The sequence below is a fragment of the Fusarium odoratissimum genome (genome assembly GCF_000260195.1).
Source record: "Fusarium odoratissimum NRRL 54006 unplaced genomic scaffold supercont1.2, whole genome shotgun sequence".
Taxonomy (NCBI): domain Eukaryota; kingdom Fungi; phylum Ascomycota; class Sordariomycetes; order Hypocreales; family Nectriaceae; genus Fusarium; species Fusarium odoratissimum.
In genome coordinates this window covers 620,832-648,827 of record NW_022158688.1, presented here as the reverse complement: position 1 = coordinate 648,827, position 27,996 = coordinate 620,832, and the positions used below count along the sequence as shown (strand labels likewise).

The 27,996-nt window shown below is 48.1% G+C and overlaps 12 protein-coding genes across 13 annotated transcripts; 5 read left to right on the top strand and 7 right to left on the bottom strand.

Annotated features, from left to right (window-relative positions):
- Positions 1 to 351: 351 nt before the first annotated feature.
- FOIG_01841 (uncharacterized protein) lies at positions 352 to 2,427 on the top strand (the record flags this gene model as incomplete). Its single annotated transcript, XM_031198831.1, has 9 exons — positions 352 to 480; positions 545 to 973; positions 1,031 to 1,072; positions 1,126 to 1,506; positions 1,554 to 1,595; positions 1,643 to 1,802; positions 1,847 to 1,987; positions 2,058 to 2,326; positions 2,380 to 2,427. The coding sequence occupies 9 exons, from the start codon at positions 352 to 354 to the stop codon at positions 2,425 to 2,427; spliced, it is 1,641 nt and encodes a 546-aa protein (XP_031070868.1).
- A 455-nt stretch (positions 2,428 to 2,882) lies between these two features.
- On the bottom strand, positions 2,883 to 4,603 carry FOIG_01840 (uncharacterized protein; the record flags this gene model as incomplete). Its single annotated transcript, XM_031198830.1, has 4 exons — positions 2,883 to 3,503; positions 3,561 to 3,934; positions 3,987 to 4,258; positions 4,308 to 4,603. 4 exons carry the CDS (start codon positions 4,601 to 4,603, stop codon positions 2,883 to 2,885), a joined length of 1,563 nt encoding a protein of 520 aa, XP_031070867.1.
- A 464-nt stretch (positions 4,604 to 5,067) lies between these two features.
- On the top strand, positions 5,068 to 6,078 carry FOIG_01839 (uncharacterized protein; the record flags this gene model as incomplete). Its single annotated transcript, XM_031198829.1, has 1 exon — positions 5,068 to 6,078. The coding sequence occupies one exon, from the start codon at positions 5,068 to 5,070 to the stop codon at positions 6,076 to 6,078; it is 1,011 nt and encodes a 336-aa protein (XP_031070866.1).
- Positions 6,079 to 6,608: 530 nt separating this feature from the next.
- Positions 6,609 to 11,956, bottom strand: FOIG_01838 (uncharacterized protein; the record flags this gene model as incomplete). The annotated part of the gene is made up of 9 exons (XM_031198828.1): positions 6,609 to 7,688; positions 7,746 to 7,832; positions 7,900 to 8,853; positions 8,931 to 9,141; positions 9,198 to 9,598; positions 9,697 to 10,787; positions 10,843 to 11,094; positions 11,150 to 11,677; positions 11,731 to 11,956. The coding sequence occupies 9 exons, from the start codon at positions 11,954 to 11,956 to the stop codon at positions 6,609 to 6,611; spliced, it is 4,830 nt and encodes a 1,609-aa protein (XP_031070865.1).
- Positions 11,957 to 12,777: 821 nt separating this feature from the next.
- FOIG_01837 (uncharacterized protein) lies at positions 12,778 to 13,641 on the bottom strand (the record flags this gene model as incomplete). The annotated part of the gene is made up of 1 exon (XM_031198827.1): positions 12,778 to 13,641. One exon carries the CDS (start codon positions 13,639 to 13,641, stop codon positions 12,778 to 12,780), a length of 864 nt encoding a protein of 287 aa, XP_031070864.1.
- A 1,301-nt stretch (positions 13,642 to 14,942) lies between these two features.
- On the bottom strand, positions 14,943 to 15,989 carry FOIG_01836 (uncharacterized protein). The gene has a single exon (XM_031198826.1). It carries the CDS (start codon positions 15,780 to 15,782, stop codon positions 14,970 to 14,972), a length of 813 nt encoding a protein of 270 aa, XP_031070863.1. The 5' UTR covers positions 15,783 to 15,989; the 3' UTR covers positions 14,943 to 14,969.
- An 869-nt stretch (positions 15,990 to 16,858) lies between these two features.
- Positions 16,859 to 17,947, bottom strand: FOIG_01835 (uncharacterized protein). Its single transcript, XM_031198825.1, has 2 exons — positions 17,414 to 17,947; positions 16,859 to 17,362 (listed from the first exon to the last, which is right to left on the bottom strand). The coding sequence occupies exons 1-2, from the start codon at positions 17,808 to 17,810 to the stop codon at positions 16,971 to 16,973; spliced, it is 789 nt and encodes a 262-aa protein (XP_031070862.1). The 5' UTR covers positions 17,811 to 17,947; the 3' UTR covers positions 16,859 to 16,970.
- A 1,252-nt stretch (positions 17,948 to 19,199) lies between these two features.
- Positions 19,200 to 20,976, top strand: FOIG_01834 (uncharacterized protein). 2 transcript variants are annotated; one of them, XM_031198823.1, is made up of 4 exons: positions 19,200 to 19,577; positions 19,633 to 19,737; positions 19,797 to 20,164; positions 20,228 to 20,976. In XM_031198823.1, exons 1-4 carry the CDS (start codon positions 19,407 to 19,409, stop codon positions 20,706 to 20,708), a joined length of 1,125 nt encoding a protein of 374 aa, XP_031070860.1. In that variant the 5' UTR covers positions 19,200 to 19,406; the 3' UTR covers positions 20,709 to 20,976. The 2 variants fall into 2 exon arrangements, with proteins under 2 accessions (XP_031070860.1, XP_031070861.1); XM_031198824.1 differs by having other exon boundaries at positions 19,633 to 20,164.
- A 665-nt stretch (positions 20,977 to 21,641) lies between these two features.
- FOIG_01832 (uncharacterized protein) lies at positions 21,642 to 24,966 on the top strand. Its single transcript, XM_031198821.1, has 4 exons — positions 21,642 to 22,091; positions 22,148 to 22,362; positions 22,413 to 22,863; positions 22,912 to 24,966. The coding sequence occupies exons 1-4, from the start codon at positions 21,921 to 21,923 to the stop codon at positions 23,728 to 23,730; spliced, it is 1,656 nt and encodes a 551-aa protein (XP_031070858.1). The 5' UTR covers positions 21,642 to 21,920; the 3' UTR covers positions 23,731 to 24,966.
- On the bottom strand, positions 23,716 to 24,756 carry FOIG_01833 (uncharacterized protein). The gene has a single exon (XM_031198822.1). The coding sequence runs from the start codon at positions 24,691 to 24,693 to the stop codon at positions 24,007 to 24,009; it is 687 nt and encodes a 228-aa protein (XP_031070859.1). The 5' UTR covers positions 24,694 to 24,756; the 3' UTR covers positions 23,716 to 24,006.
- Positions 24,840 to 26,168, bottom strand: FOIG_01831 (aliphatic nitrilase). Its single transcript, XM_031198820.1, has one exon. The coding sequence runs from the start codon at positions 26,027 to 26,029 to the stop codon at positions 24,941 to 24,943; it is 1,089 nt and encodes a 362-aa protein (XP_031070857.1). The 5' UTR covers positions 26,030 to 26,168; the 3' UTR covers positions 24,840 to 24,940.
- A 290-nt stretch (positions 26,169 to 26,458) lies between these two features.
- Positions 26,459 to 27,883, top strand: FOIG_01830 (uncharacterized protein). The gene has a single exon (XM_031198819.1). It carries the CDS (start codon positions 26,488 to 26,490, stop codon positions 27,682 to 27,684), a length of 1,197 nt encoding a protein of 398 aa, XP_031070856.1. The 5' UTR covers positions 26,459 to 26,487; the 3' UTR covers positions 27,685 to 27,883.
- The last annotated feature ends 113 nt before the right edge of the window (positions 27,884 to 27,996 follow it).

The window sequence follows — 27,996 nt, the reverse complement described above, 5'->3', positions numbered from 1 at the left end:
TCGGATACATTCCTGCCATATTTTGAACTCATCCTTGGCGGTCAGTGCTAAGTCGCTGCTGAGCTGTAGTTCGGCGTCACACTTGGATATGACCAATCGGCTGTCTTCCTCGGTGTCGAGCGGACTAGCGCAACAAGCGGAGTTGGTATTGACCAATCGCAGGTCTTGTAGTGCTCCGTCAAGACGGCCCCACTCTGTCCGCGTCCGCCCCGTGTCCGTCCCTGCTCTCGTATAATCTCGCTGCAAGTCTTCTACTTGACAAAAATGCTCCCCTTTCGTGCGGAAAACCAAAAGCTACCTTATAATTCTTCACTATCAAAGTACCAAGATCCCACCTGAATCCACACAACCATGAGTGATCAAAGTACCGAGAAGCCTGCAGGTGCAGCACCAAGAAGCCCGCATACTCCCGGCGACCTCGCTGGTAGTAGCGACGCATCTCTCCATGAAACCGGACAGCGTAGCATTCAGGGATGGAGAGTGAGTGCTTCCGGAAATCTTGGCCTTTCAAGCTATCTTGCTAACATAGGATGACTTCGTTTAGTGGGCCGTTGCCTATGCAGCAATGCTGTCTACAACGCTCCTCTTCGCTATCGACAACACCATCGTTGCAAACATCCAGCCTAGTATCATTAACGACTTCGGCCATCTCGAGCTCATGTCATGGATCGGTACGGGTTTCGCTCTCGGCACCATGTTCATTCTGCTCTGGGGCAAAGTATATGGCGTCTTCAACATCAAATGGGTCTACATCTTCAACATCTTCCTCTTCGAGGCCGGGAGTGCTGTATGCGGTGCTGCACCTAATATTCAAGCGCTCATCATCGGCCGTGTCATCGCTGGTATCGGTGGTTCTGGAATGTATTCTGGCACTTTGACATATGTCTCGGTCCTTACCAACCAGCAAGAGAAGCCAGCTTACCTTGCTGGAAGTACTGTTGTGTGGGGCATCGGCAGTGTTCTTGGTCCTGTAGTAAGCTCTAACTCCCAACCGGCCGTTGACTTTATGCGGACTGATCATTCTCGATAGGTTGGTGGCGCATTCGCAGCAAGCAGCGCGACCTGGAGATGGGTATGTATCTTTAGTTCTTTCTCTTATTCAACACTTACTTACTCGATACCCAGGGATTTTACATCAATCTTCCCATCGGCGCTGTTTTTGCCCCTGCGTACTTCCTTCTATTTCCCAGTACCGACCCCAACCCTACTAAAACTCTCGCGGAGAAGCTCCGCCTTGTCGATTGGATTAACGCAGTCATCTTCCTGGCGGGATCTGCTTGCTTGACCGTTGCGCTGACCTTCGGCGGTGTCGTCTATTCATTTCACTCAGGGACCATCATTGCACTCTGGACCGTCACCGGCGTTCTCCTGGTGGCCTTTATAGTCCTACTTAAACTACATCCTCTAGTCTCCAAGGAAAACCGCTTGTATCCCTTGCACTTCTTCAAGAAGTGGATTCTGATCAACATGCAGCTCCAAGTCTTCCTATCTTCAGGCATCATCTTAGTAGGTCACTGAGTATCGAAAGTAATACTTTGACTAACCAAGTCCAGGCCATGACTTACTTCGTCCCTCTGTACTTTCAATTCATCAAGGTAGGAGTTCCGACTGTATTATGAAAGATTCTCACTGACATCTTCAGGGTGACGGAGCACTCGAGACTGGTGTTCGTTTACTTCCTTTGATCATGTTTATGGTTGCTGTCTCAATGCTGAATGGCTTTCTGATGCCAAAATACGGACTGATTCCTGTTTGGTACATCGGAGGTAGTGCCCTTGCGCTCATCGGTAGTGCTCTAATGTGTAAGTTGCTCATCATTCTGATAGTCTGTTCTAACACCCTCCAGACACCATTGATGACACCACATCTAATGGCAAGGTATACGGCTACAACATACTTGTTGGAGCCGGAGCGGGATGCTATATCGTCGCTGGGTTCGCCATCATGCAGTCACTGGTTCCCACCCACGAAATTGCCAATGCAGTTGGTGCCATGACGATTTGCAAGTCTCCCCTGGCAAACTATTCGGCGTTGTCTCCAGCTAACCTTGACTCTAGCCCAGGATCTCGGAATGGTACTCTTTCTCGCTATCAGTGGCAGCCTGTTCCACAACGTCGCCGTTGACAAAGTCGGCAACGCCTTGCCAACAGCCTCCGACACTGACATTGGCAACTTGATTGCGGGCACCAGCAGCGCCGTGTTCAAAACTCTCTCTGAAGACGAAAAGGCCGTGGTCATCCCAGAGATCGCGAGTGCTATGAGGAGCATCTGGGCCTTTTTCATGGCGGCCGCTGCGCTCAGTTTCGTGTGCGCTTGCCCACTAGTGGTAGGTGTCTCATTTCATACACATGTTAGTTGACTGATACTAACCCGCATCAGAAAGCTAAGCTTGGGGGAAAGAAGATGGAACCAACCGCGATAGCCTAAAGCGTGGTGAGACCTATTGGGGTATTATAGATGAAGAAGACCGACTTGAACATCCATTATGTCGGCGTGTCTAGGATCTTTTGTTGCTTGGAAGATAGTTGATATTCTCTTCTACTTTGACTACAAAATTGTAACAACAGTCATACAGTAAAATAAACATTGGTTGTAATAAGAGATGATGTATAATCTTGAGTCAACCCGCATTACTTGCCCAGATTTGACTGCTCCCCGAAGATGCTGCCGAGTAAGCGAGTCTATCTGTAATACTTATGGATTTTGAATAGAATACCGTCACAAGGCTCTGCAGGTGTGTTGATTCAACCACCTGCATGGAAACCTCTTGATCCCACGCATTTATGGCTGATCAGTCGGTAGTTACACCTCTAGGGGTAGTGAATAGTATGCGTGAACCTAGATTCGATTACTAGTTCGAATTCGAGACAAAGAAGCAGAGCTCAGTAAGGCTTCCTCCAGCTCGTGTTGAAGGCTTCGACAAAACTTAGAGTGTCCCTCCCAAAGCCAGGCACATGGTCCTCAGAAGCGATGAGATGAAATAACCACAAGGCCAACCACAAAATTACCAAGACTCCCGATATATGCGGGAAAATAGCTTCAAATCCGCCGTTCCAATTACTCCAAGACATTCCTGTCTTCTCCTTCTTCGCCACCTTGCCCTTCATTGCATGCTCCTTCTCCGCCTCCATCGTGTCTTGCCAGCCCAGGATCCCTCTTCTCTCTTCAAACTCGACATAGTTCAGTTTAGGCGCTGTAACGCATAGACCTGCAATCTTCTGGGCCAATGTATCGAGTCCTATGACGGGCGTCAACCATCTCTGGGTGATGTATGCCTTCCATCCGTCATAAGCTTGCTGTCTCGTCAAGACACCTCTGGCTTTGACTATGGCGCGAGCACGGTCTACTCGCGTGTCTTGATACTCCTGTCGCATGGCATCTTGTAGCTCTACGTCACTGGGCTTTTTGTTTGGGTGCCTCGCCAATAGAGCATGGAGCGTGTTCGCGATTACGACGGCATCTTCCATCGCTGTGTTGCCTCCAAGGGCCGAGTTCGGGGTGACCTAGATAAGTCAGCCCTGTCAAGATACTAATAGAGTATCTTTCATGGGAACGCGTACCTTGTGAACAGCGTCTCCAGCCAGAACAATTCGGCCGGAGGTCCAATGCTCCAGAACTCCTTCTTCAAGTGATATCATTTGTGCTTTCAGACGTCGCTTCCACAACTCCCCAAAGACGACAGTATCTGTGACAGGACGCTCAGATATCTTACTCACGAGCGCCTCCATATCGGCCTCAGTATAACGTCGGCGCGAGGGCCACGTACACTGCTGATCTTCAGGGAGCTTGTTGTGCACAATGATGGATATCCAGTCTGGCTGGCAGAGGAGGAGAAAGGAGTACTTGTCATTGGAAGTGATTTCCATGTCGTGAGAACCAATACCTGGGACTGGCGAGCTTGCCATTACAATGGCATCGTATTGAGTGACCATAGCTTCAGGCTGTGAGCAACTAAGAACGTCTGCCATAAGGCGATATATACTTACCTCTCTTCTCATCAACTGTGATCATACCAGGGCGCAGAGCGTTGGCTTTGTCCCACATGATTTCACGGACTTTGGAATGGACGCCATCAGAACCAACTACTACATCACCAACGAACTCACGACCATCAGCTAGAACGACACGGGCTGACGAGTTCTCTTCGATAATATCCTCAACACGGGCCTTTTCGTAAACTTGAGACTTATCGGGCAGCAGTTCGTAGAGCTGACGCAGGAATACTTGGCGGTCGAGTGTCCTAGTATCATAACCCGCGCTTCACATGATTAGTGAGTGAGCCCTAGCTAATATGCGATTGTACTTACAACTTTCGTACAACACCAAAGAAGTCGTTAGAGGCAAAGCTCTTGCCGGTGGGATCACGGCAATGCGCGCCGCCCATGGTATCGCACTTCGCAAGCACTGCGTCCAGGCAGCCTAACTGGTGTAGAATTCGACATCCGTGCGGCTGAAGCGTGATAGTGGTTCCGAAGCTCGGCGCCACTACGCCCTTGTCCAAGAGGACGAAGTCGATGCCTGCTTTGGCTAGGCAGTGAGCAAGCGTAAGGCCTGTGACGCCGGCACCAACGATGATGACTTTGAACTGCGAGTTTCCCTGCATGGCGACAAGTATTGTTGGAGACTGGAAGACGTTAGGATTTTCTCATGGGAAATTTCCTTTAAGACTCAGAGTTGTCGTCACTATGAGACGTCCAAACCCATTTCGATGATAAGTTGAAGACGGGCCCGACCGGAGGACCGGCGCTTCGGTTCCGAGCGCGGTGGGTGGAGCGCCGTAGCCAATAAAGCGGGAGCGGCCGTTGGATGCCGTCCCGATAGCGCCGATCCGCCAAAGGAAATACGCACCGAGTGCAACATCACATCCCGTACTATCCACCAAGTTTAGCATAAGAACGCATACATACTTAGTTAGACATCTGACCGTCCTTCCCAGCAAGAATTATATCGTCAACTCCTCTTTATCAGACCCAGATTCATACCATGCTTCAGACTTCAAGAAATCAGCTCCTCTACCTCAGTGCCTTGGGTGTATAGGGTCTCTGGGGTTATGCCTCATTCAACGGCATGTTCCACCGCCTTGACACACTCACAAAGTCACTCCAGTTCCCAGACGGTAGACCCCTCCGCTCCTCGTACACAGGCCTTGCACCACTAGATGCCCAGCTTTCTCTCGTCACGGCATTCTACGACGTCCTCACAAACTCTCTCAGCTCCGGCCCACGCTTGTTGTTCTTTGACATCAACTATGCCGTCGTATGCGCAAGCCTATGGACGCTCATTGAATCTCGCCGTCGTGGCGTGCGTTCCAGGTTCCTGAGGTATCCAGCGTGGGCAATGACTCTCTGCAACTTCAACGGCGCTGCTATTGTGCTACCGCTGTACATGTATCTGCTCTGCCGTAGCAAGGCACGCTTACGCGACTCTGGCGTACCGTTGCACGACGCGGTAGCTATGCTCGTGACAGCGGTGGTGATGCTGCTTCAGCCGCTGCTCATTTTTGCACCAGCGTGGTTGGGCTTCGATGGGAGCGAAACCCATCATTGGTTGATTGCCCTCTTTCAAGTGACCCCTATCCTTGTTCTTGGCTTCTATCTTGGCCTTTCATCAATTCTCCCTCGAGGGCCCGTAACACCAACATCACCCAAAGAAGCCAAAAGGTGGATTGTTGCGTCTCTTATACTTGCTGGCATCGTCGCTTTGGCCGTGCACATCTATACTGTGATCGGCGCACTACGAACTCACGATAGCGATGCGTCCCTCACAAGACTTTTTGTTCCTGCTTGGGGCTTTACTGATCCAGGCACGATCCTCAAGACTACTGAGGAAAGATCTGGAGAGTATGCCGCGCTACTGGAAAACCTTCACCTGTTTTCCCAATGGGATTGGATCGTTGTTTGTCTGGCAACCATCGCCTTTGTCCACTTGTTTCTTTCTCGTCGGGATGGACTCAAGGTAGACAAGTCTACATCGCCACACGAGGTGCAAGAACTGGTCTATCTTGCAGTAGCTACAGCAGTTCTCGGGCCTGGAGGTGCTGGTTCATTTGCACTTGCCATCCGAGAAGCTAGGATCTGATTTGACGAGTACTTTGAGACCATACCTCTCACCGGATACTCAGAAGTGCTCCTCAAGAGAAGTGAAAATAGTCAGGACTTTTGCAAACTAGGATTTTATTTCTATCCTGGCTCATATATATGATATACGTAAGACGAGGATTATCTAGTCGAAATCACCTCTCACTTTCTTTCAGGGCGGAAGCGATGCTGTTGGTCCACTTGATAAAAAGGGTTGAACTTCTAAAGCTGGTGATTCCACTTCTCTGAACCCATTCTCACCTACTCTTGTCATCTCCGGCAATACTACCCCCATCAACAACAACAATCAGCCTAGTGGCAAAATTAGATAAGTCAGCCCTCTCAAGATACTAATAAAGTATTCTTCATGTTATTACCAGCAGCGATCTAATTTCTGTTCGGAAAGACTATTGGATTCCTTTAATATTGGTATCAGAATTTAGCATACACTTTGAGCATATACACCGAGCAAATTTCTTTTAACTGACGACTGCCTTCTGATATTTATCACAACCTCAGAGTTTATAATTCCTACTTCTTCCTAGAGAATGTTTGGACCTTGATAGCACAAACGGGGCCTGGGCGATCCTCCACAAGTTTCAATGTAAACTCCTTATCCGACGACCTCGTTTTCCCAGACACAATGACGGAGAATGACCCTCCACTAGGCAAGAAACGCCTGGAAGTTGAAGTCGGATCCTTCTGTGGCAGTGGCTGCAACTCGTACTCGTATGAGGTCACCCCACCAACTCTGCCATTCGGCTCGTGTAGCTTCGTCTGGAAAATATCATCTGGACCACTATAGGAACATTTTCCGTCCTTGGAATCGGGGGCAGTGCTGAAAGACTCGTTGCTTAACAGGCACACGGTGTCTGAGCCAGTGGTGAAGCCAAAATTGATAGAGAGAATCTCAGTATCGGATGCAGATTTCTCAGCATTAGGCGTAGAGATGAATTCGATGCTCGAACTCTCGGTGTTCTTGCCGGTGATTTTGAAAGAGAAATCTGCATCCTTGGGTATCTCTATTGGTGTGATGGTATAATCGAGCGAAGTCGAAGGGGGATCATCGATCTTCTTGAGCCAGCCATTGTCTCCTCTCATACTGTCGACGAACTTCTCTCCTGGCGTCTTTTCTGGTTCCGGTCTGCCATACACCATGTAGAAGATCGAAACAACCAGACCAATTACCATAAGTACTTGTCCAGTGACAGGGATCAGGGCGCAGGTAGAGAACAAGCCAATGATTCCAACAATAACGGCCGCCGTCTCAATAGCGATCTGTGCTATCGCCAATCCTTTACCAGTGCCGGAAAGATGATCCCATTGGTTGCACAGCTCCCAGATCAGGAATGCGACGACGACGACACTTATAGCGATGCCAAGCCAGCGTATGACCCTTGATGAAAGCGAAAGCCTTCCTCTCATTCTTCCAAACCACGTGGTCTCACTTGATGTCCTTTTCTTTCCTAGCTCGAGAAAATCCTTGGCGTCAGCTGCGCGAACGTCGAATTGAAGATCGAGATCGTGGGCCTTTCCAAGGGCATACCCGGGCAACTTCTCGCCACATGTCTGGTTAATCACCTGGCACTGACCTACCAGCTCCCTGACATTCTTAGCTTCTGGTCAGAGGAGGAAAGGTGTGAGGATGTCGAAAACGCCCTTTGTTACGTCCGTGGTAACTCTTCCTATTTGCGCTGCGCTCATGTCTTTGCTTCCCATGACAATATTATAGATACTGAATCCGAGGAGAGTCATCTAAGTGCAAATTCGTTAGTCGCTACTCCCACTCGGTGGTCTCTGGGGACATTTGAAATTGGCGTACCTTGAACGCTAACCCAAGGCCTTCCCATCCAGACTTTAAATTTACCTCCAAGAGGCTCTGCCCCTTCAGATGGTCCCAGTTTCCAAACTTCACACGCCTCCACGAGCCCATTCCTATAATCATGGCTGATTTCAATCCCAAATCTGCCCAAACGAGGATGTGGACCATGTCAGCGTAGTTCTTGGCTACGAATTCTTTCCCGTTCTTTTCGAAAATTTCCCGATGAGCAGCCATGAAGGTGTCCAGCTCCTTTCTCAACAGATCTCTCACTTCTTTGTCGATTCCCTCGTAACTCTCGTTGAGGATGGCGTCGATGAAGCTTTTGGTCATGTACGGCAGCCAGTCCATCACTGCATCCTTGTTAACTCGCTGGGTCATGGCGAAACCGAGAAACTTGGTATATATCGCGTCTCGGAAACGCTCATGATAGTTTCCATCTGGATACAGCACCCAAAGGATTGTGGTATATCTATCTAGGATCCGTGAATTGCTTTCCATATCCTCCACGATATCGTCCATCTTGACGTTGAGGAGTTGATCTAAGTATGCTTGTGCCCACTTCTCCCCGCCGTCATTGATGAAATTTTGCAGGACGGGGAAAAGCTGTTTCAAGGCTTCTAGGAGGCACAGACGATTGAGAGTCGAATTCTCTGGGCATCTGGCAAGACATCTTGGACCTTGTCCTTGCCAAAAGTACAGAATCCTCTTCTTCTCATCGTCTGTAAAGTTGGACCGCCATTCTCGAGTTTGCAGACTCTGGGCAATTTGAAGGCAGGTATAGGCTGGGCCAAAGGTCTCCTTTATCCACTTGAATAGATTTGATGGGAGATTGCTGCCGAGATGGTCTGGTAACTGTCGAGTGTCCTTGTCCTTTGAAGAGAGTAATGAGGCATGGCTCTGATCCATGTGATAGAACATGATGTTCTGGAATATTTGATCGCTTGTTGTTTTTACCTATTATCAAAAGGAACGAATATTAGTATTCTGATCAGCACGCCACGCTTAAATACGCCCCCTACGGAATTGCTTACCGTATCATCGTTATATTTTGCGAAGATGGCATGAAGGTTTTGCAGTGCCAAATCGCTTTTGCCGACCGGTGGCTGGAAGATCGGCTCCTTCTGTGGCGTTGTCTGCCCCCCAGTTGGCCCTCCAGTAGGTATTTCTCCTACGATCTGGCCTTGACTTATTCTAATCGGTACTCTCTGTGAAGCAGAACCCGGGCGTGACGTTATCAGGTGTCTGTTACATCAGTCAGTACCGAGAACTTCATACGCAGTTGATCAATGCATAATTACCTTACGCCTTCAACGCCCTCTCTTGAAGGGTCTTGGTTATACTCCCACAGTATTCCAGAGTCAATTTCACTCTTGTCGTCTGAAAAGTTCAACTCCAGCCTAGCAAACAGCAAAGGCAGTTTAGCTTCTTCTCCGAGCTCGTCCTTGAACGTTAGAGTTTTGGAAGGATCCTCGGCGTCCTTTGTGTCTTCTAAACTCTTCAAGTTTTCCAAAGTCGTCGGTGGAATGGTGACGGTGGCCTTAAGTCGCCCATTGTGCATCACGGTCGCCGTCTCATACAACCGCGAGATCTTCAAGGTCTCGTCGCTCTGCTTGCGATTCCATAAAGCCAAAATGGTGTCCAAGCTAGGGATCGCGATATCAGTGAATAATATTCCCGGGTTTCCATCTGATATGACTCGCTGAGTTGTCAGTTGTATAGGGCCGAAGTCGAGTTGTCTCTGAAATTGTACTTGGTCCTTTTGTAGGTGCGCTTCGTCGTAGACAACGTTATGCATACTCCCGCGGCTTTACTTCGAATCTGATATCCACCGCGGGAGCAGAGGTTCTGGGGACTGTCTCCGCGCACTTCTGACGCCCTGATCTCGTCAACTGTTGCTATCTTTTCTTCTTCCATATCGAAAGACTTGAACATCATCTCACCGTCTGGAACTTCTATGGGCCCGTCTATGTTATCTTCAAGGGGCTCAAAAGATGCTGCTTTGAAAATCAGCTCCTGTTTTGTGACACCTGCACTGAGAGCGTCCATCTCGAGCTCGCATTCAGAACCATAAGTCATATACTGAAACACTGGAAGCTCCAACAAATCATCTCCGTCGTAGTCTGTACTGTAGCAAATCCGTCCAATGCCAGAATGATAACGTGGGTCTTGTATCGATAAAACGCCATGTTCAACTATGTTCTGGCTGATAAAACGAGACCATCTCACTTCGCTGTTGGCGTTATCGACACGGCCATACTCGCAGACGACTCCATTTACTAAAATAACTCCATCGAACAAAGTTACAACAGGGAGTGCGTACGGAAGCTGAGAATAGTCCACAGTAGGTATCTCCTCTGGATTGAAGCATACCGAAGCATGCGCAAGACCAGCTAGCTTGTTTTCGGTGACATTGTACATCCGCGCAGTCAAGTTATTCTTTGCTGCGTCGACTTCGCGCTGAACCATCTCGGAAACAGTTGCTATTCCGAATCGTTCAAAGAGAGGATTCAGTTCTTTCAATAACTGCAGAAGGCGCACTTGATCCTGCTGTGAAAATGTGGCAAGCGTGGAACAAATTCGTTTGAGTGTAATCTCTGGGTAGTTAACCATGACCAGGTAGTCATTGGCGTGGTAACTTCCCCGACCCTCGCGAAGATGGACACCGTAGACCTCAGTGACCTCCGGCATCTGACGCCAATTAATGCCCAGAATGGGAACTTGGCCGTATGTCCTCCCATCTTTTCCCAGGCGGTATAGAATGTGACCAGCTGAGAGTCGACCGACTTCTGCCCAGGGGTTTTCCTTCATGGCGAGCTCTGCATCGAGAGCTCGGAAGCCAGTAGTCGTGTGAAAGACGTGACCGGCGGTGAAGAACGGAGCTTCGTCATCTATGCTGCATTAGAATTTTGTCAATGATTTCCGAAGGAGATAACGCAAACTCACTGAACCCGTAAATGATAGGTGAGTCTACTGGGATGACAACCCTTTCGTCAGACACAAGACCCCACTCGTCGTTGGCTCCGTTAGTCAATACCCAGTCGTTTTCTTCGAGGTCTTCGATAGGCTTTTTTCCAGATTTTGTAATGATCTTTGTTCCAGCGACAAAACATGTGCCTGGTCCATTGTTTGAAGGGTGTTGGTGTTTGTATTGGCTCAATCGCCCAGGTCTCTGCACAATGAAATCGGCGGACGAGCCTGCAAAATGTAGTCAGTCTCCAGCTTTATCTAACTTGGCACAGTTAGTACTTACAATTCTTCAAGTAGCAGATGATAGGCATTGCCTGTACTCTCAACGGTAAAACGTGCAGCAAGGGGTCTGCTGCCAGATCTTGCCAAGAAATCATGCTGTGCGGGACTGTGTCAACACTGCGAGCAAGGTTCTCCGCTTCTTCTGAAACGATCTGTTGCTGTTTTGCCCAGAGAACTGTGAGCTCATTGGTATGGGATTGCCATCCCTCTGCACCCCCAAGATCCTGGATCTGCCTGAGGATTTCTTCCGCTTTCGTACCAGACTCGGGGTGAAAAGGCATGTTTTGTAAGAGACCCAAAACCTCTTCACCCACAGGTGGTCGAAACGCTTCATTATCGAAAATACCATATGACACAGGCAGAGCTCTCAAAGCACCAAGTGCTACACGGCCTGCCAAGGGTGATCCACTGGCTTGTTGAATACATTTCAAGGCAATATCGCCCACGGGGCTTTTCCATATATCGTCGCTTGACAGAATTTGTGGTCGCTCCGGTTGGTTGAAATACTGCACAAGGAACAAAGATGCTTCTATCCATGTGGCTTCACCAAGACTCATATGCTCAGTCATATAGCTTGAATACCTGTTAAAGTCTGCAGATTGCTTGTTTCAGAACCAATAAGGGATGATGAAGCCTTGGATGATCTCTCAATGTTAAAAGAGAATCGATCATCCTGGTCGGTGATTCGCAAGAAGGCCTTGTTCGTATCAAAAAGCGGAAGAGTTCGAAGTGCTGTGCCCAGACCTTTGATGGTAACATCAGGTAGGCCACGATGCAGAAACGGCTTCTTGGCCAACGAAGAACTCATCGTAGCGTGCAGTGGAGCGATGAATAGAAAGAATCGTGAAGACAACGTAGTAAATTTCTCTGAATTCATAAAAACCTCGAGATGTGAAGACCGAGGCAAATGAGCTGTTAAACACCTCTCTGACTATCACCAGCCTGTCAACGTGCGCTGATAAGCGCCGAGGCCTAGCCCGAGGAGGTCTAGACACTTGTAAAGCTGGGGCTACGCATACCAGAAAAAGAACACTTTGGGATAATTTGGGTTAGATTTCGGGGATCTTGCAGAATCTAGATTATTCTCTACAAATTGAAAAGGATTGTGACTGGTGGCTGAAAGTCAGAGTTCAAACCTTCGCCAATAGAGCTGAAACACACCTGGCTAGTCAGGCCCTGGTCTTGAAAACTCCACCAGACTAACTATTCCTATATAAATGCCGTATCGACAGAACCATGTGAGCTGTGGCTTTTGGGTGCGGCGTTTTTCGTAAAGCCGGCTTAGGGCCAGATTCCCGTGTACAAATACTTCGTCGAGAAACCATAATTTCTACTCGATGCTTAGAAGTACTCCTGTTAAATGAGCATGAAAAATCAGGCGTCTCATAAACTCGAGCTAGATCGAAAAGCAGTGTTGTTTCCAAGCTTCCTAGATTATATTAATAGGGTATTGACCAAATCTACCAAGACTGTAATCTATCAAGGTTTGGTATGTGCTCTACATGAATACATACATAGAAGAATAAATCTGTGCATCCACTGATCCGCTGGTTCCTTGAGATTCAAGCTGGTAAACACGAATGTTGTCTTTTCTTAGACGACGCCGTAATGGCCTTGGTGGTAGTGCCCTCAGTAGTTTGGCTCTTCCAAGTCGCAGAAGCAGTCCATGTCATACCAAATATAGTCCGTCTGTTGATCAGTTACGCTCTCGAGGGTGCCGCCATAGATATAGCAAGATTGACCAGGAGTGAAGGCAAAGTAAGTACATTCGCTAGTATCGTGACAAGCCGTACGGCAGGACTCCATCGTTTTGACATCGGGTGGACTGCCCAGAAACTCCATGGCGGTACCGTCGTAGATGCCATGTTTGTTGCAGACCTTGTCGGATGGGACGGGGCTCCTCTCATTGTTAACGCAGGACTCGCCTGGTGCAGTGGTAGTGGTTGTAGCAGGAGCAGCCTCGGTGGTTGAAGTGAGTTCGACAGATGAAGTTGTCAGTTCGATAGATAAGCTATTTGTGGTGGTTGAAGACTCGTCACAGAAACAGTCCATGTCATACCAAGACCAAGCCGATTCACCACCACTGGTACCCGTGAATGTTCCAGCCCACAACGCGCACCATGAGCCAGGCTGCAGGGCAAATGCAATACACCCGGGCATGTCCTGACAAGACTTGTGGCAGGAAGCTAGCGTTAATGTATCCGCGTTGCCCATTGTTTGCAGGTCTCCTTGGCCACCGCCCTGGGCATTACAGGCCTTGCCAGCAGGAGCAGGGTTCTTGAAGCATACATATTCGGCCGGGCTGATGGTAGTAGTAGCAGCTTCAGTGGTGGTGGTGGTGGTGGGCTCTCTAGAAGTGGCGATGCCAGTGATGGAAGTGAAATCGGTGGACGCAGTGCCGGTCGTGGTTGTCGCTGACGAAGGCTTGCATGGGCCGGCCTGGGCGCCAACTGCAAGACCAACAAAGGCAGCGAGAATATTGTGGGCGATCATGCTGAAAGAGTGACTGGCTTGTAAAGGAGCCGGTAAGACGAGTGACAGGGAAAAGTAAGACGTCTGAAGTGGCTTGGGCAGTACAGCGTTATGTTTATGTTAATATAGTCTCCTTTTTAAAGCGTCTTTCAGAAGGAAGCTAAAGCAAATTTCCACTAAATGTGGCCATAGCGACACTACACAGAGGGGCCAATATAGGGTCAGGGTTGGAGGACGAATCAGATCTGAGTATTTAATCCAGCTATGTTTCTGGCTATTAAGCTATTCAGGGTCCAGACACCAATAGTTAAGCATAATGGAGAGTCTTCTTAGTTTTAGGCGCGCTAGTGTCGATAGCTTGGCAATATCGCATATTACTGCTCCTCTAGCTTCCAGTCAGCTCCTGATTCCACGTGAACACTTGTATTTTTTTCTTATCGCCAAGTCGATATTGATTAAAGTTTAATTTTCTAAAATACCTATATATAAACTATCTAAAAGTCAAATACTTATAAAACACAAGCTACGCGTATTTCAAACAATCTTGATTTGAGCCTTGCTGCTATCTGGTTAAACATGGTCCTCTAAGTTGAATACTTGAGGATTCTCCTCTGCATGTAGTTTCAAAAAAGAATGTAGAAGGGTTAGACGGTTCCTCTTCCTTCCCCTGCCCTAAAATACAGAAGCCAACTCTCAGGCATACACCCGTACGCAGCTTCCTCAAGACCAGCGCCATATTGCAACCCAGTAGAAAATAATGTTTTGGCCATAGGCGCCCAATACACCCGGTTTTTCAACGCCAGGCCGTCTTCCTCAAGCCTGCAGCTAGCTAGGGTTAAAGTATTTCATGTCTGAGGAAGTATTAATATTTTGAATAGTCCACGCAACCTTTTGCTTGGGATCTTCACAGATTTTAGCTAGTAATAATGCCACTTTAAGATTTAAATAGCGAGTCTTAACCTCTCTATTAAATACTTTAAGAAGAAATTAGACTTTGTACCAGCTTCTTAGTAGTACTCCTACCTAAGTGAGGAAGAAGGATTAGGCTTTTTATAAGCTCATGCTAGACTAAAAAGCACCGTTATTCGTAAACTTCATAAATCATCTTTGAGGTTATTGGCGCCTTTGCAGCCACAGCTAGCAATTCTTTAACAATAAGCACCTGTGAATCCTTGATCCTGAAGAGTGTTTTGGAGAGTCTTATCTCGGGTTGAGAGACCTGGTATCTGGTACTTGCATCGCGCATCTTCTCTTGATAGTCCTTAATCATTGGTGTATCCACTTCTGTCAATATCCTTAGTGACTCTTGCAACTTAGTTGATTGCTGGCCATGGGGTTAAACTTGAAGCTCACTGACTCTTGTCATCTCCAACAATCCTACCTCCGTCGACGACAACAATCGACCCAGTAGCAAAAGAACACTTCATCAAATAAACATAAGCCTCCGCCAACTCCTCTGCAGTCCCAAGCCTACCTACAACAGAGTCCTTCTCCATAGCAGGAAAAATAACGTCCCTAACGTCTTGCGGAAACCCATCAAACAGAGCTGTATGCACAAAACCCGGCGTGACGCAATTTACACGCACAGGCTTAAGATCAATACACAAAGCACGAGCCATTGGCTCGATTCCACCGGCTGCTGCTTTGAGAACAGACCAACCCGCTCCAGCAGGACGAGAGTCAGTAGTTGTTCCCGTGATGGTAAACGAACTGCGGTTCGTCTGGTTGATATAACTCGAGAGATGCTTTGCGACAAAAAGAGCGCCCATAACGCGGACCATGCCGATTTTAGAGATGACACTGACAGTCGCTGAGTCGAGACTTGGCGAAGGATTAAAGTCTCCAGCCGTGAAGACGACATGGTCGAGTTTTCCGTCTTGAGAAGCAGATTCGAGTAGTTCTTTAACGTTGGCCTCGATTGTTTCCGGTTTGGCGAGGTTGCAGACTTTTCCAGAGATCTTCCTAACTGGAAGGTGGTTGTTGTTTATGTGAGCTTTGAGGCGCTCGATGGCAGAATCGATTTTGGATTGGTTGGAGCTGCTGATAACGACATTTGCGCCGTGTTCGAGGGCTGCTTCGGCAACGGCGAAGCCAATACCTGTTGAGCCACCGATCACCAGGACGCGCTGGCCATTAAGCTTGTTGATGTATTTGGTAGACATATTGAGGAGGTTTGTGTGATCTGTTTCATTTGTTATTTTCCCACATAATTGCGCACGTCTTTAGGTCTTTTATATCCATCCCAATGATCTCATGTCAGCTACATGTTACTATGATCATCAAAAGTCCGCTTCTCCGTAGGATTCAACACCTTGTCCAACTTTTCAACTCCATTTCCTTCAAAAAACGCGAAAATGTTATATTTGAATACGTGAAATGTCAGGTGTTCAGGGTATTCGAGATGTGAGGTTACGCTCGTCGCGAAATGATTCGTCAGGCCAGGTCCGCTGTTCGGCCTTCGGTCTCCGCAATACCCCGAATCTTGAATCCCGACGCGTCTTGACGCGTTTGAACGCCAAACGACGATGGCAGTCGTAAGACTAAGGTAGGCATTTCAACAAGAACGACCTGAGAATTATCGCACTTCCAATAATACTCTGAACTATGTGGAAGAATTGTCACACGAGAGCGAACATCGATAAACGTGTTATAGCACTCTGATAAATGATATTGTGCTTGGGAACATCAACCTCCGACCAGCAAAGATAGGGCGAATGATATAATAACGATAGACTTTAGCTAAACGTCCTTTTTTCAGTTTGACGAAGTCTTGGATTTTCTACTCTGTGTGGCGTTCATTCTGCGCTCGAAGTAATAATTGATTATCAGCTTTAGGGTAACTACTAGGTAGACAGATTTATGCTTGAGTAACTACCAGCACTACAAGGTTTCCAACGTTACACAATTAATGATTCATGCAATAAAAAATCACTATAATGATTTCAACAGTGTCATTATGCTTAAGCAAAGTTGATCAATGCATCTAGCTGTTTAGATACGGGCTGTAGACCATGCCCTGTGACTACCACTCTATAGCCACTCTCATTTCGATGAATAGTCCATCCATCATAGATCAAACCCGATGAGATACTAGTGATCACAATTTCACCGTGGCTATTATTGAGCAATAAGCAAACGGTAGATCACGATAACCAGACTGACTGTTTGCTATTGCAGATCCCAGCTCAGCTGGTAAGCGGGACAGTTATGGGTCCGGTGACACAAGCCAAACGACGATCGCCATATTATTTTCTTCTTCCATGCGTGTCTGACATGTACGACACTCCCCATCACATCGGTTATTTATATGAAACGGACGTTAATCTAAACTCTATCGTATATGCCAACTGTCACCTCCCTTGCCCCCATCGCGCCCAAGGAGCATGAGATTCCACATACGGCAGCTCAGGCTCATACTTGATCTCAACAGTTTCCCAGGGCTTCACAGTCTTTCCTTCTTGATAATCACCACCAGCAGGTCTCCACATCTGTCTAAATGTCATAGGACCTAATTCATCTTTGACTTTATGCCATTCTTCACCTGGGTTCTCTTTCGTAGGCTGTATGGTGTTGACGTTGACAACTGTGAAGCCATGTTTCTCATAAACAGGTACGCCCTGCTCTGTCGCATCAAGCCACAGCTCAACACCCATCTCATCAGCCTTCTGCTTACTCCAGTTCATAATAATATTCGCCACGCCTTGGCGACGATGGTCTGGATGTGTAAAGACGATGTTGACGTCTAAATCGGGTTGAGTCTCATTCCTCGCAATTATCTGAATAAGAAACTTACAAACTTGAGGTCTAGCCCCCATCCGCGCTCTAGGTGCATCGAATTGCTTCAGAGCTTGTGTGATAAACTCTCGTCTCTCCCCTTCCGGCTGCCAATAAGCGTAGGAATGATCCTCATCTGTATCGAACGGATTCTCAGAACAAATCTTCCATAAACAACCGCCTACGATTTTGCCATCATCGTTGACGACTTTTGCCCAGTAGCTTGTTGGGTCTTCATTGTGCCATTTGAGCTGAAGCGCTACTGACTCTTTGAGGGACTCTGCGTGCGTTGAAGCGTTGAGAGGACAAAACATGCGAAAGAATGGTTGGAGGGGATTTTCGTAAGATGCCCACTGACATGCGATGAGCTCTTCGAAATCGGTGGCAGTGTCTACCTCGATGAGTTTGAGGGTCATCTTGACGTTGTATTGGGTATGTGCCACGGCGTTTGGGATGGTAGCACAGAAGGATAAATCAACTGAATTAAGTCGCCTTCAGTGGCAGAGAGGCCATAGCTCAGTGGCAGAAAGGTCATAGCTAAGTGGCAGAGAGGCCATAGCTAAGTGGCAGAAAGGCCATAGCTAAGTGGCAGAGAGGTCATAGCTCGGTGGCAGAGGGGCCATTGCAAACAACCGACCCGAGCTAATCAGAGCATCCATTACCTCCTGTGGAGCCTACAGTGAAAATAAGCAATACCAGTCAGCCCATCAAAACTCGCAATCCAAATCCTTCCTCTCTACTCGTACCATCAAAAAACGAGCAGTCGGAGGCTCGATGCCTTTTTCGGTTGACAATAAAGCCGCTCACCGGAGAGTGCTTGGATTTCCGATGTACCCACGGAAGACGGTTGGTCAAAACGCTCAGACACCCCATGTCCACAGCGATCTTTTCCTCTTTAGCAGCAAGCCACGCCACTGTAGCAAGTTCACCATGCAGGCGGAAATCTCTGACGAGCAGTGCATAATTCCATTAAGCGAATTCGAACCAGAATCCTTTTTTCCTCTTTTTCCTCCGGATGATCCGCCCGAAAAAAGGTCTAAGCAAAGTTTGGAAGGTCGTTTTGCTTATTGTAACCCGCGGATCGATCTCCGTTCGGATAGTAGACCCGTTGGGCTTAACGCGCGGACCCAGATTCAGGGTTTAGAAGCACGGACTGGTTCGGTGACGATAAAGGGAGCTCCTCTTCACATGAAGACCTAGACTAACAGGGGGGCGTAACGTAGCTCTAGTCTGAGGCTCACTTAGCCCTACCAATCGATGTAAAGAACCTCAGCCGTGTTGATGATTTGTGCCACGATTGCACAGTATTTCAGGTATTGCGATCTGCAATAATTCACAGATTTATGTGCAGATAAACTCCAACCAGTGGAAATTTCACCGGAAAACCGGCTGTTTCGGATTGCTCATGTTGCTGAGCCGCTCAGCTGCATAATTCTCCTCTACGCGATATCAAGCATCATTGGCGCCTTTTCATGTCAATAGGACCACGGAATTATAGCGTAGAATACAGGGGGGACTACCCATGTTGAAGATTTGCTTTTTTTCCTTTTGCAGACATGGCCTCACAGTCAGTTCCAGGCTGGCCTGAAGAGGGGGGAGATGCCTACGTAATTGTGGTGTAGATGCATTCCTACCATTTATTGGTCCTCATGTCCCGTTTCACGAAAAAGGTTCCAAACTGCTTTTGGGTGGCAATAACCGTTTAAATCACCGTTTCCGGGATATGCCCAATACCAGTTTCCTGCCGCGCCTGTACCTGTACCTGTACCTGTACCTGTGAGATTTCCTTCACACCATGATTCTGAAGTACCGAAACCGTAACCTTAGCTGAAGCTTCCCTTCCCTTAATCTACACTCCACTGTCAGCTGTGTCTTAGCTTTAACCGTGATGCCAATTTTCGTCTCTGAATTCATCGTTGTTTGACTTTTATATACCCGTGATCCCTCCTTTCTGTTTTCGTAATATCTTTCTGCTCGTTTTGCGCAGCAATTGCTGCATTCATCGGCCCAATATGAGTTCGAACCAACGAATCATCACCGACAATAACAAGTCGCCGCTTGTTCAGGTCTTGTCGTTAATGTTTCTCGTCATTGCGATATTGTCGTGTTCAGTTAGGACTGGCACCAAGCTTTACATGATCAAGACATTGAGGGTCGACGACATTCTCATCATTGTCGCAACTGTAAGACATCTATCTCACTTTATGCATTCCAACATGCTTATATTTATGCGCGAAGGTGCTTGCGGCTTGTCAGACTGCGATTGTTTTTAATGCGTGCGAGCGTGGCCTTGGTCAACATTTCGAGGTTCTCGGCGCCAGCGATCGAGACACCTTCTTCAAGGTAACACCCGACAGACATCCCCGCGACAACAAACAAACAACTAATACACCCTCGTACAGAGCCAATATGCTACAAACACGATGCTCATTGCCTCACTTCTCTGCTGCAAGTTATCGGGTACAATGAGTCTACGAATCATGGCACAAAAGAGTCAGAAATGGATCATCATCGCTTGTGAAGCCGTCGTCGGTGTCTGGGGCATCACGGCGCTCCTCGTCAACTTCTTCCAATGCCAACCACCGACACCATGGCTGTATGGCGATAACGATAAATGCATCAATCTCAAGGCATTTTGGACGTACTACTCCACCGCCAACATCATCACCGACATCGTCATCGTCATCATTATGGCAGAGAACGTGGTCAAGATCCAAACCTCGTGGTCAAAAAGGATTCTTGTGATGAGCGTTTTCGGCAGCAGAATATTGTACGTACTGCGTGGTTTCGTTTTATTTTATTATCTGCGCCGTGGCTAATAACCTTTTAATAGTGTAACGCCGGCAATCGCAGCGCAAATCCACTACTCTAACAAGGCATTTGACTCTGCCGATCACTCGTTTAGCATCTGGCCCGCCTCCATCGCCATCCAGCTAGTGCAGTGTCTCGCCATCCTTACCGTATGCCTGCCCAACTTCAAGCCCTTCCTCGACAGCCTCGAGTCCGGGCAGATCCGGGTCGACGATCTTCGACGACAGGGTAAGTCGAGTAGCAACGGGTACCCTACATACAGGCCCGGCTACGCGGGGTACAAGTCAAAGACAGGGCAGAGCAGCAGATCGCGGGATGCGTCCAAGACACAGCGCAGTGAAATTCACGAGATGGAGGACTTTGCTAAGAAGCCGAAACACGACCAGGAGAGGAGCTGGGATGCGCAGAGTCGCTCGAGCCACTCAAGCCAAAAGATCTTGATCCATCAGACGTGGCAGGTAGACATAGAGAGCACGCATGATGCACCACCCCGACAAACATGAGGCAAGGTAATTTCTTTTTTCCCAGGCATGTTTATTTTCTCGGTTATTTATCCCTCCGAGATTTTGGTTACAGCGCAGTAACGTTTTATGCAAGCGTACCAATTTAGAGTAAAAATCATTCGCTGTTCTAAATACAGAACGTTTTGTATCAGGAGCTGCAAGCACTATGAGAAAAAGCAAGATGAAATGTTTGTCAGGCATGCATGAATTTCCTCTGACCAATAGCCTAAAAATAACGTAGGACCAATACTGTGCAAAAAAAAGAAAGGGTACAGAGTAAAGAGAAAACATTTTTCTGACATACAGGGGCTCAGTGGTTCGCTCGGATGCATATGATTATGATACATCACCATAACGAATAGAGCAGGTCAGCCATACAGTACGTAACAGCATGGACCCTTGCACCCAGGCACCTGGAAAGAGGAAAATAAGCCGGACCTGATCTGCCAGATCTGGTGGCTCGAGAGTTTGAGCACGCCCGGACCCCTTTCCGCTCTCGAGCACTTATTTCTCATATCGTCGTCTGTGGCGTTTATTCAAGTCTGTCCGTGCGCTTATAACGAGCTATTAATCAATAGAACTCTAAGCCAATGAACCTCACCGGAACGTCTGTAGTCTGAAAACGGTCAAAAGGAGGGGCGACGATCTTATTCGCGGGGAGACACGGAAAAAAAGAAATGTTCAATTTATGCTGACAGTTTGTGTCGCAAATTACTCCCCGTCAAACGACTGTCAATTTGGCTCGTTGATTGCTGTTCCCTGTAATGCCGCTAAGTTACTGAAGAGGCATGGGGTCCCTGGCCCTACAAAAAGTCCGGTGGGAGGGGACCCTTGTTAGTGGGCTTTCCGGGGGCATCGGTGCATTCTGCCGGATCAGCAACAGGAGGGGCGAGGATGTCCGGTATGGTACGGGACAGATAGCGGAGCAACGCAAAGCAACGTCGCTGTGGAGGTAGACTCATACTGAGGCGATTAAGTTAATCTGTTACATGTCATACCCAGACTTATTCCCAGCCTCGGTTGGTGGCGGCCGTCCCCAATGCGACTCTACCGCAGTCGCGACCTTTCCCAGGGGTGCAACCACCATTCCTGTACCTTTTTCCCCTTCCTTCTCTTCCTGCAGTCCCTTTTAACTTTTTGTTCTTCTCTCCTCAATCCTTCTCTTCTCGAATTTTCTCCCGTTGTTATTCCCGACTCATTTTGTACAACGTCATGGAGAGCGTTAACAAACCCAGCTTTGAGATGGGCAACAATGCCACCGTCAAGGCAGCAGACAATGTCAATGTCTCGGCAAAGGCTGAGCCAGATTCTGGACGCAGCTCGGCGAGCAATTATCATGATAAGGATCAGTTGGAGCGGATGGGAAAGAAGCAGGTGCTTCGGGTACGTTACACCGTCCCTCACTGAGGTACATTCACTGATAGTGTTGTCTTTCGCAGCGCAACTTTGGGTTCATGACGATTCTGGGATTTAGCTGTACCATTCTCATCACCTGGGAAGCTATCACTGTTCTCTTCGCCCAAGGCCTCAACAATGGTGGCACAGCCGGTGTCATCTACAGCTTCCTTGTCGTTTGGGTCGGTAACTTTAGTGTCTTTGCTACCATGTGCGAGCTGGTCTCGATGGCACCTACATCCGGAGGACAATATCACTGGCAAGTCACGTCATCTCCATCTCTCAGACTCCAACTAATCTTGTGTCCAGGGTCGCTATGATGGCGCCGCGGTCGTGTTCCAAATTCCTCAGTCACCTCACAGGCATGCTCACGGTCGGCGGATGGCAAGGCTCTGTATCATCCAGCGCCCTGCTCACGGGAAACATGATCCTGGGAATGGCGACTCTCAATTATCCCGACTTCCAGCCCGAGCTTTGGCAGGGAACATTGCTGTTCTGGGCCATCTTCGGGTTTGCCGTCTTCATCAACACGCTCGTCAGTTCGGTGCTGCCCAAGTTTGAGGGATTGATCTTGATCCTTCACATTCTGGGTTTCTTTGCCATTCTGATCCCGCTTGTTACCCTTGGACCTCATGCCTCTGCGTCGGATGTCTTTGGTACCTTTGTTAACAACGGTGGATGGTCGACTAATGGCATCTCGTTCATGGTTGGTATGATGGGTAATGCGTTTTCCTTCGTCGGCACTGACGCTGCTTTCCACGTACGACTTGACTTCTCACGTTCATGAACTTTCACTGACAACTTCTAGATGTCCGAAGAAACCGTCAACCCCTCCGTCGTCGTCCCAACCTCCATCCTTCTCAGTCTCTGCATCAACGGCGCTTGCGGTTTCGCCATGGTCATTGCCATGGTGTTCTGCATGGGCAACCTCGACGATGCGATGGCTTCAGGCCCCGGAATGCTCGGCTTCCCCTACATGTACATCTTCCAGCAAGCGACAAACTCAAGAGCCGGTGCGACCGTCATGTCCGCCATTATTGTTCTTCTTGCTGCTTGCGCCACTGTCGGGATGCTTGCATCTACCTCTCGTGTCTTCTGGTCCTTTGCCCGTGACCGAGGTCTTCCTGGCTGGCGCACTCTGTCAAAGGTCAGCGACCGAACCACTGTCCCCTTGTACTCAGTCTTGTGCACTGCCGTCATTTCAATCCTCCTGTCACTCATCAACATTGGATCGCCTGTTGCGTTCCAAAACGTCACTTCTCTTTCTATTTCTTGCCTCTACTCTTCATATCTTATCGCCGCAGGTCTTCTTCTCTACCGTCGCCTCACCAAAGGCTTCGTGCTGCCCGGCGCTTCAGATCTCCCAGCTCTGGCCAACACCACCGGCGCTGAGCTTGTCTGGGGTCCATTCCATCTCAAGGGTGCCTTTGGCATTGCCAACAACATCTTCGCCATGTGCTACCTCATTGTTGTTGGCTTCTTCAGCTTCTGGCCTCCCATGGTGGATCCTACCGTGGATATGATGAACTACAGTGTCGTGGTCACTGGGGGCCTCGTCATTTTCAGTGTAATTTACTACTTCGCCTGGGCGCGAAAGGAGTATAACGGACCTGTTGTCGAGAACTAGATTGATGGTTTTGTGATCAATGGCGTGGCATAAAAATTTGTTTCAGTTGGCGATGCATAGTAAAATGTTTTTTTTTGCAAGAGATTGTATAGACTCTTTATATATCCCACTTGGATATTGAGATAGGATACCACAATAATACAGCTATCTCAAAACTCTGGAGCTTTCGCTGCGTCACTCATTCTGTCATAAGTGGATGGACTTGATCGAAACCTCAAATCACTCGACGCTGCATGTTGATCATGCGGTCTTCTTGGCATTCTTTCGTCGCGATTGCTATGTCGCATATGCATCTTCAGGAGTGTATTTCCGTCGAACCGGCTGTAACCCCAAAGTCCATCCAGCCCACGAAGCAACAAGTAGAATGAGGTGGGAGACCACTATATCGATGTTCTGTAACAGGCTCCTCGATCTATTACCTGATACTCGCGAAAGGTTGGGCGCGTCCAGGAATACAGGAATATTGTCCAAGGTTCGAAAAATAATGAACAGGTTCAGAGGAATCCATATATCAAGGAACAGCCCTTGCAGCCTTGATGGCAACCTGGATACCACCGAGGTCTCATCACTCAACATCTTGGGACTGTTGAGAATTACGCCATTGAGATTCCAAAAGAATATGGCCATGTCATTATCATCCGGCTCTGTCCTCTCAATCACGACGACTTCTTCGCCCTCTGGTGCGGCTCGCTGCCATTCATGCCACGCGTAGCGCGGTACTTTTATCTCTGGCTGATTGCCATCGGTAGCGCTGATAACTCGTCGCGAATCTCCCAGCCGGACTCGAATTGCTCCTTTCACCACTTTCAAGTACTCGTCGTGAGTTTCATGCCAATGAAGTCCGCTTGACCAGGCTGATGATTCGGGAAGCGTAATGCGCACTTGTCCGACGGTTGACATGTCATAGATTACGCCATTAGGAAGTGGGCGCTCGATGACGCTTGGGATCCTCTGATCACTCATTTGGATGCGCCGGGTTGTAGAACAACTATCACAAACAACTCAAGTTTGAAAGTTCAAGTGCTTGTTGATGTTGCTCCTCACTTGAGATATGAACCAAATGACATAAGCTGCCGAATCGGGCAGGTCACGAGAATAAGCAGACTGAATCCTTGATCTTTCAGGTAGTGACAGTTATATGATCTCTTGATGTTAAATTGAGATAAGGTAAATAGCTTCAATTACATTGCATTGAGTGACCATGGGCTTCTCAGTCAAGAGGCTTCCAATCTTGAGAGGGGACATTTCCAACATCTTCAGTGAAAGAAACCGGCTCTCTACGGGCGCGGTTCACTTTGAGATCGAAAATATCCAAGCGCTGATATCCACCGACAACATCATGATACTGTTTCCCTTCGATGCAATCCTCAGTATCAAGATCAGCATAAAGGATGCCTTCATCATGCTGCAGGAAGTCATTGGCTACAGCCTCTCCAGTCTCACTGTCGATAGTGAATCCCTTCAAAGGTGCTCCAGTCGGATCAAGAAACTGCGTCGCTCCACGCTGTGACTGCTTTAACACCTGAGTCAAGTGAGACGATCCTCCAGCAATAGTTTGAATAGCATCATCTCCCAGGACACCTGAACAAAGAACGCCGAAACACTTCGCTTCGAAGCAATGAGCAGCTGCTCTGGTTCTGTTTGCCGTCACATTATCATAATTCGGCTTATTCGATGTATCTTTAGAAGGTTCTGAAGAGTCGTCTGTTGTAGGAACCCGAGTTGGCCATATGGGCGGCCAGGTCGAGATATGAATGTTCTCCCCTTGAGCCATAAGACTATAGCGAGCCAAAGGATTGGTATTCTCTCCGCAAATCAAATTCCCAATCTTGCCAAACGGCGTGCCTGCAACGCGCAGCCCGTATCCATCTCCAGGAGCCCAAGTAAGCTTCTCAAAAAACGTAGGCATTAATTTTCGATGATGAATCAGAACCTCTCCCGAAGTTCCAATGAAGATGTTGGAGTTGTATAAAGTCGCGCTGCTAAAGCGAACTTTTTCAGAAAAGCCTACGCTGACCATGATATTTGCCTGTTTTGCAGTGTTGCGAATGGCGTGGATTTCATCGCCATCAGCAAAGATTGACTCATGCGCCATTTGCCTGAAAAGATCGTGGTTCTCAGTCGGAGGCCGTATTGAACTCCATATCGGAAATGCCGAAATGTATGTTTCCGGGAACACTACTAGATTGGCTTTATTCCGCGCAGCCTGTCTGATCAGGTTGATTGCTTTCGAGGTTGTATCCTTCGCGGAGAGGAAGATGGGAGAAACATGACATGCGGCAACTCGAATTGCAGTCATGATTGGTAACAGAAAACGGGTTCAATAAGGCTCAGAGTCGTTAGTGATAGGACCCGAAGTGTCTGAAATGAAAGATATTAGATCTTCGCAGTATTTGTGTGCTTCCAGATGCTTAAAAGGTGGAGGAGCGGCTATATCGGGTATCACGGGATGATTGCGAATATACTCGGGACTTCTTTTAAACGCCGTTGAAGTTATAAGATAAGCATCAAATGCCATGTCACGTGCATATCAACTGTATAAAGGTAGCTAGAAACTGGCTGTGGCGGACAGTTCTGAAACGTTGGCCGCCAGAGAGACTATTTAAAGCTTTGACACGAGCTTTCAGTCAGATGAGTCAAGCGGCGTGGCTGAGCAGCTATGACCAACACACTGTTAAATAGAGTGGAATCCCCCATAAGCAGAATGGACCTTGCACAATAAATTACCACAGAAAAAGAAGCTGTCAAAGATTGGCCATGAAGGAATTCGAAGCCATCGGCGACGAGCTAAAGGCTCTTTTGTCGCAGCATTTCCAAGTTGTTGCCACCCACTCTCAACGTCAAGATCAATGGTACAAACGCTCTTATCAATCCTTCACAGCAGAAAATGGTAACCGTGAACCACTTATTCTTGTCCCACGCGAATCCCGAGAAGAATGGGTTCCCCACGTACGACGTTTCGCAATAACTCTGGCTGCTCAGGTGATAGCTGCGGGCGAGGCCCAGACTTCTCAACCAAGAGTTAATACCTCAGAGTCGAAGCTTTTCTCGGACAGAGTTCTCGACGCGATTCATATCCAACCTCTTAGTCGGGCTGTCAGGGGGAAGGGACAGCTGCGACCAGTTGCGATGCAGATCACGCGGTGGACTTCTACGAATGGATATGTATTCAGCGGCACTGAGCGGATCACGGGCATCAAAGGACTCATCGCATGTGGAGAAGTCGATGTACTGCTCCAATTGGCAACGCTGCCACAGACACATCCACCGAAAGAACGTGAGATAGATGCTTCGCGGTGGAGATACCTGAACAGAGACTGGCAGGATGTCATCGATGCTATCCTTTCGATCATGTGGTTTCTCGGAGCTATAGAGTCCTTTCCCCAAGACTTCGTCTCTGAAGATGGTTATAAGTACTGGGTCCCCATAGCATTCCACAATTATCTTTCGCGATTCCAGCCATATATCGAAGCCCATGACGGCAAGATACCAAGCACGGCCGAGGCAATACAGAATGAGATATCTGAATGCATCAAGGCTCTGGTTGCAGGTCAAGCTTTCTCCTCCAAGGCTGGTTTCGACCCTATACAGTGGGAAGACCGCATCATGGACAACTTTCTGTACATTCTAGGGTTTGAGGCCTGGAATCGAAGCAGAGAAGGGGCAGGCTATCTGAACTGTGATCTGAATGTCACCAAGACTGCAAAGTCGCTTCGCAGTATCAGCAATGATGGTGAAGATGATGATTTTACAGAACAGATGGCTCAAGGCAGCAAAGGGGCTGCTGCAAAGCCCAAAGATCCTCTCAAGCTGAGGGAACCGAAGAAGGAGATGGCTCCTGAAGTGGACGAGGAGGAGGAACAGGAAATGGAGAAATTGGCTGTTCTGGAGACTAACGAGAAGTACTATGGACGGAAGAGAAGTATGAAGTATATGACGAAGCACAAGGATTAATTCATGACTCTGTGTTGCTAAGTTCTGTGCGATACTATTAGCCCCAGCCGAACCGGCTCGAAAAGTACGATTCAACCGAGTGTCAAGAATCTCAGTTAAAGCAAGGGTTTACCAGCCACCAAATTGGGTATTATTGTGGCTTATACATGCGGCATTTTACAATGTCTTTGTTCATTAGGAAACGCCTCCATATCTTCCTAAGCTCTCAAATGGTATCCCGCGTGACTTACTCCTATATAGACGCCACTTAAGTCTCCCATCGTAGCCAATCGGGACATTACTATATATAGTATGAAATAGTCTTCAAACAGT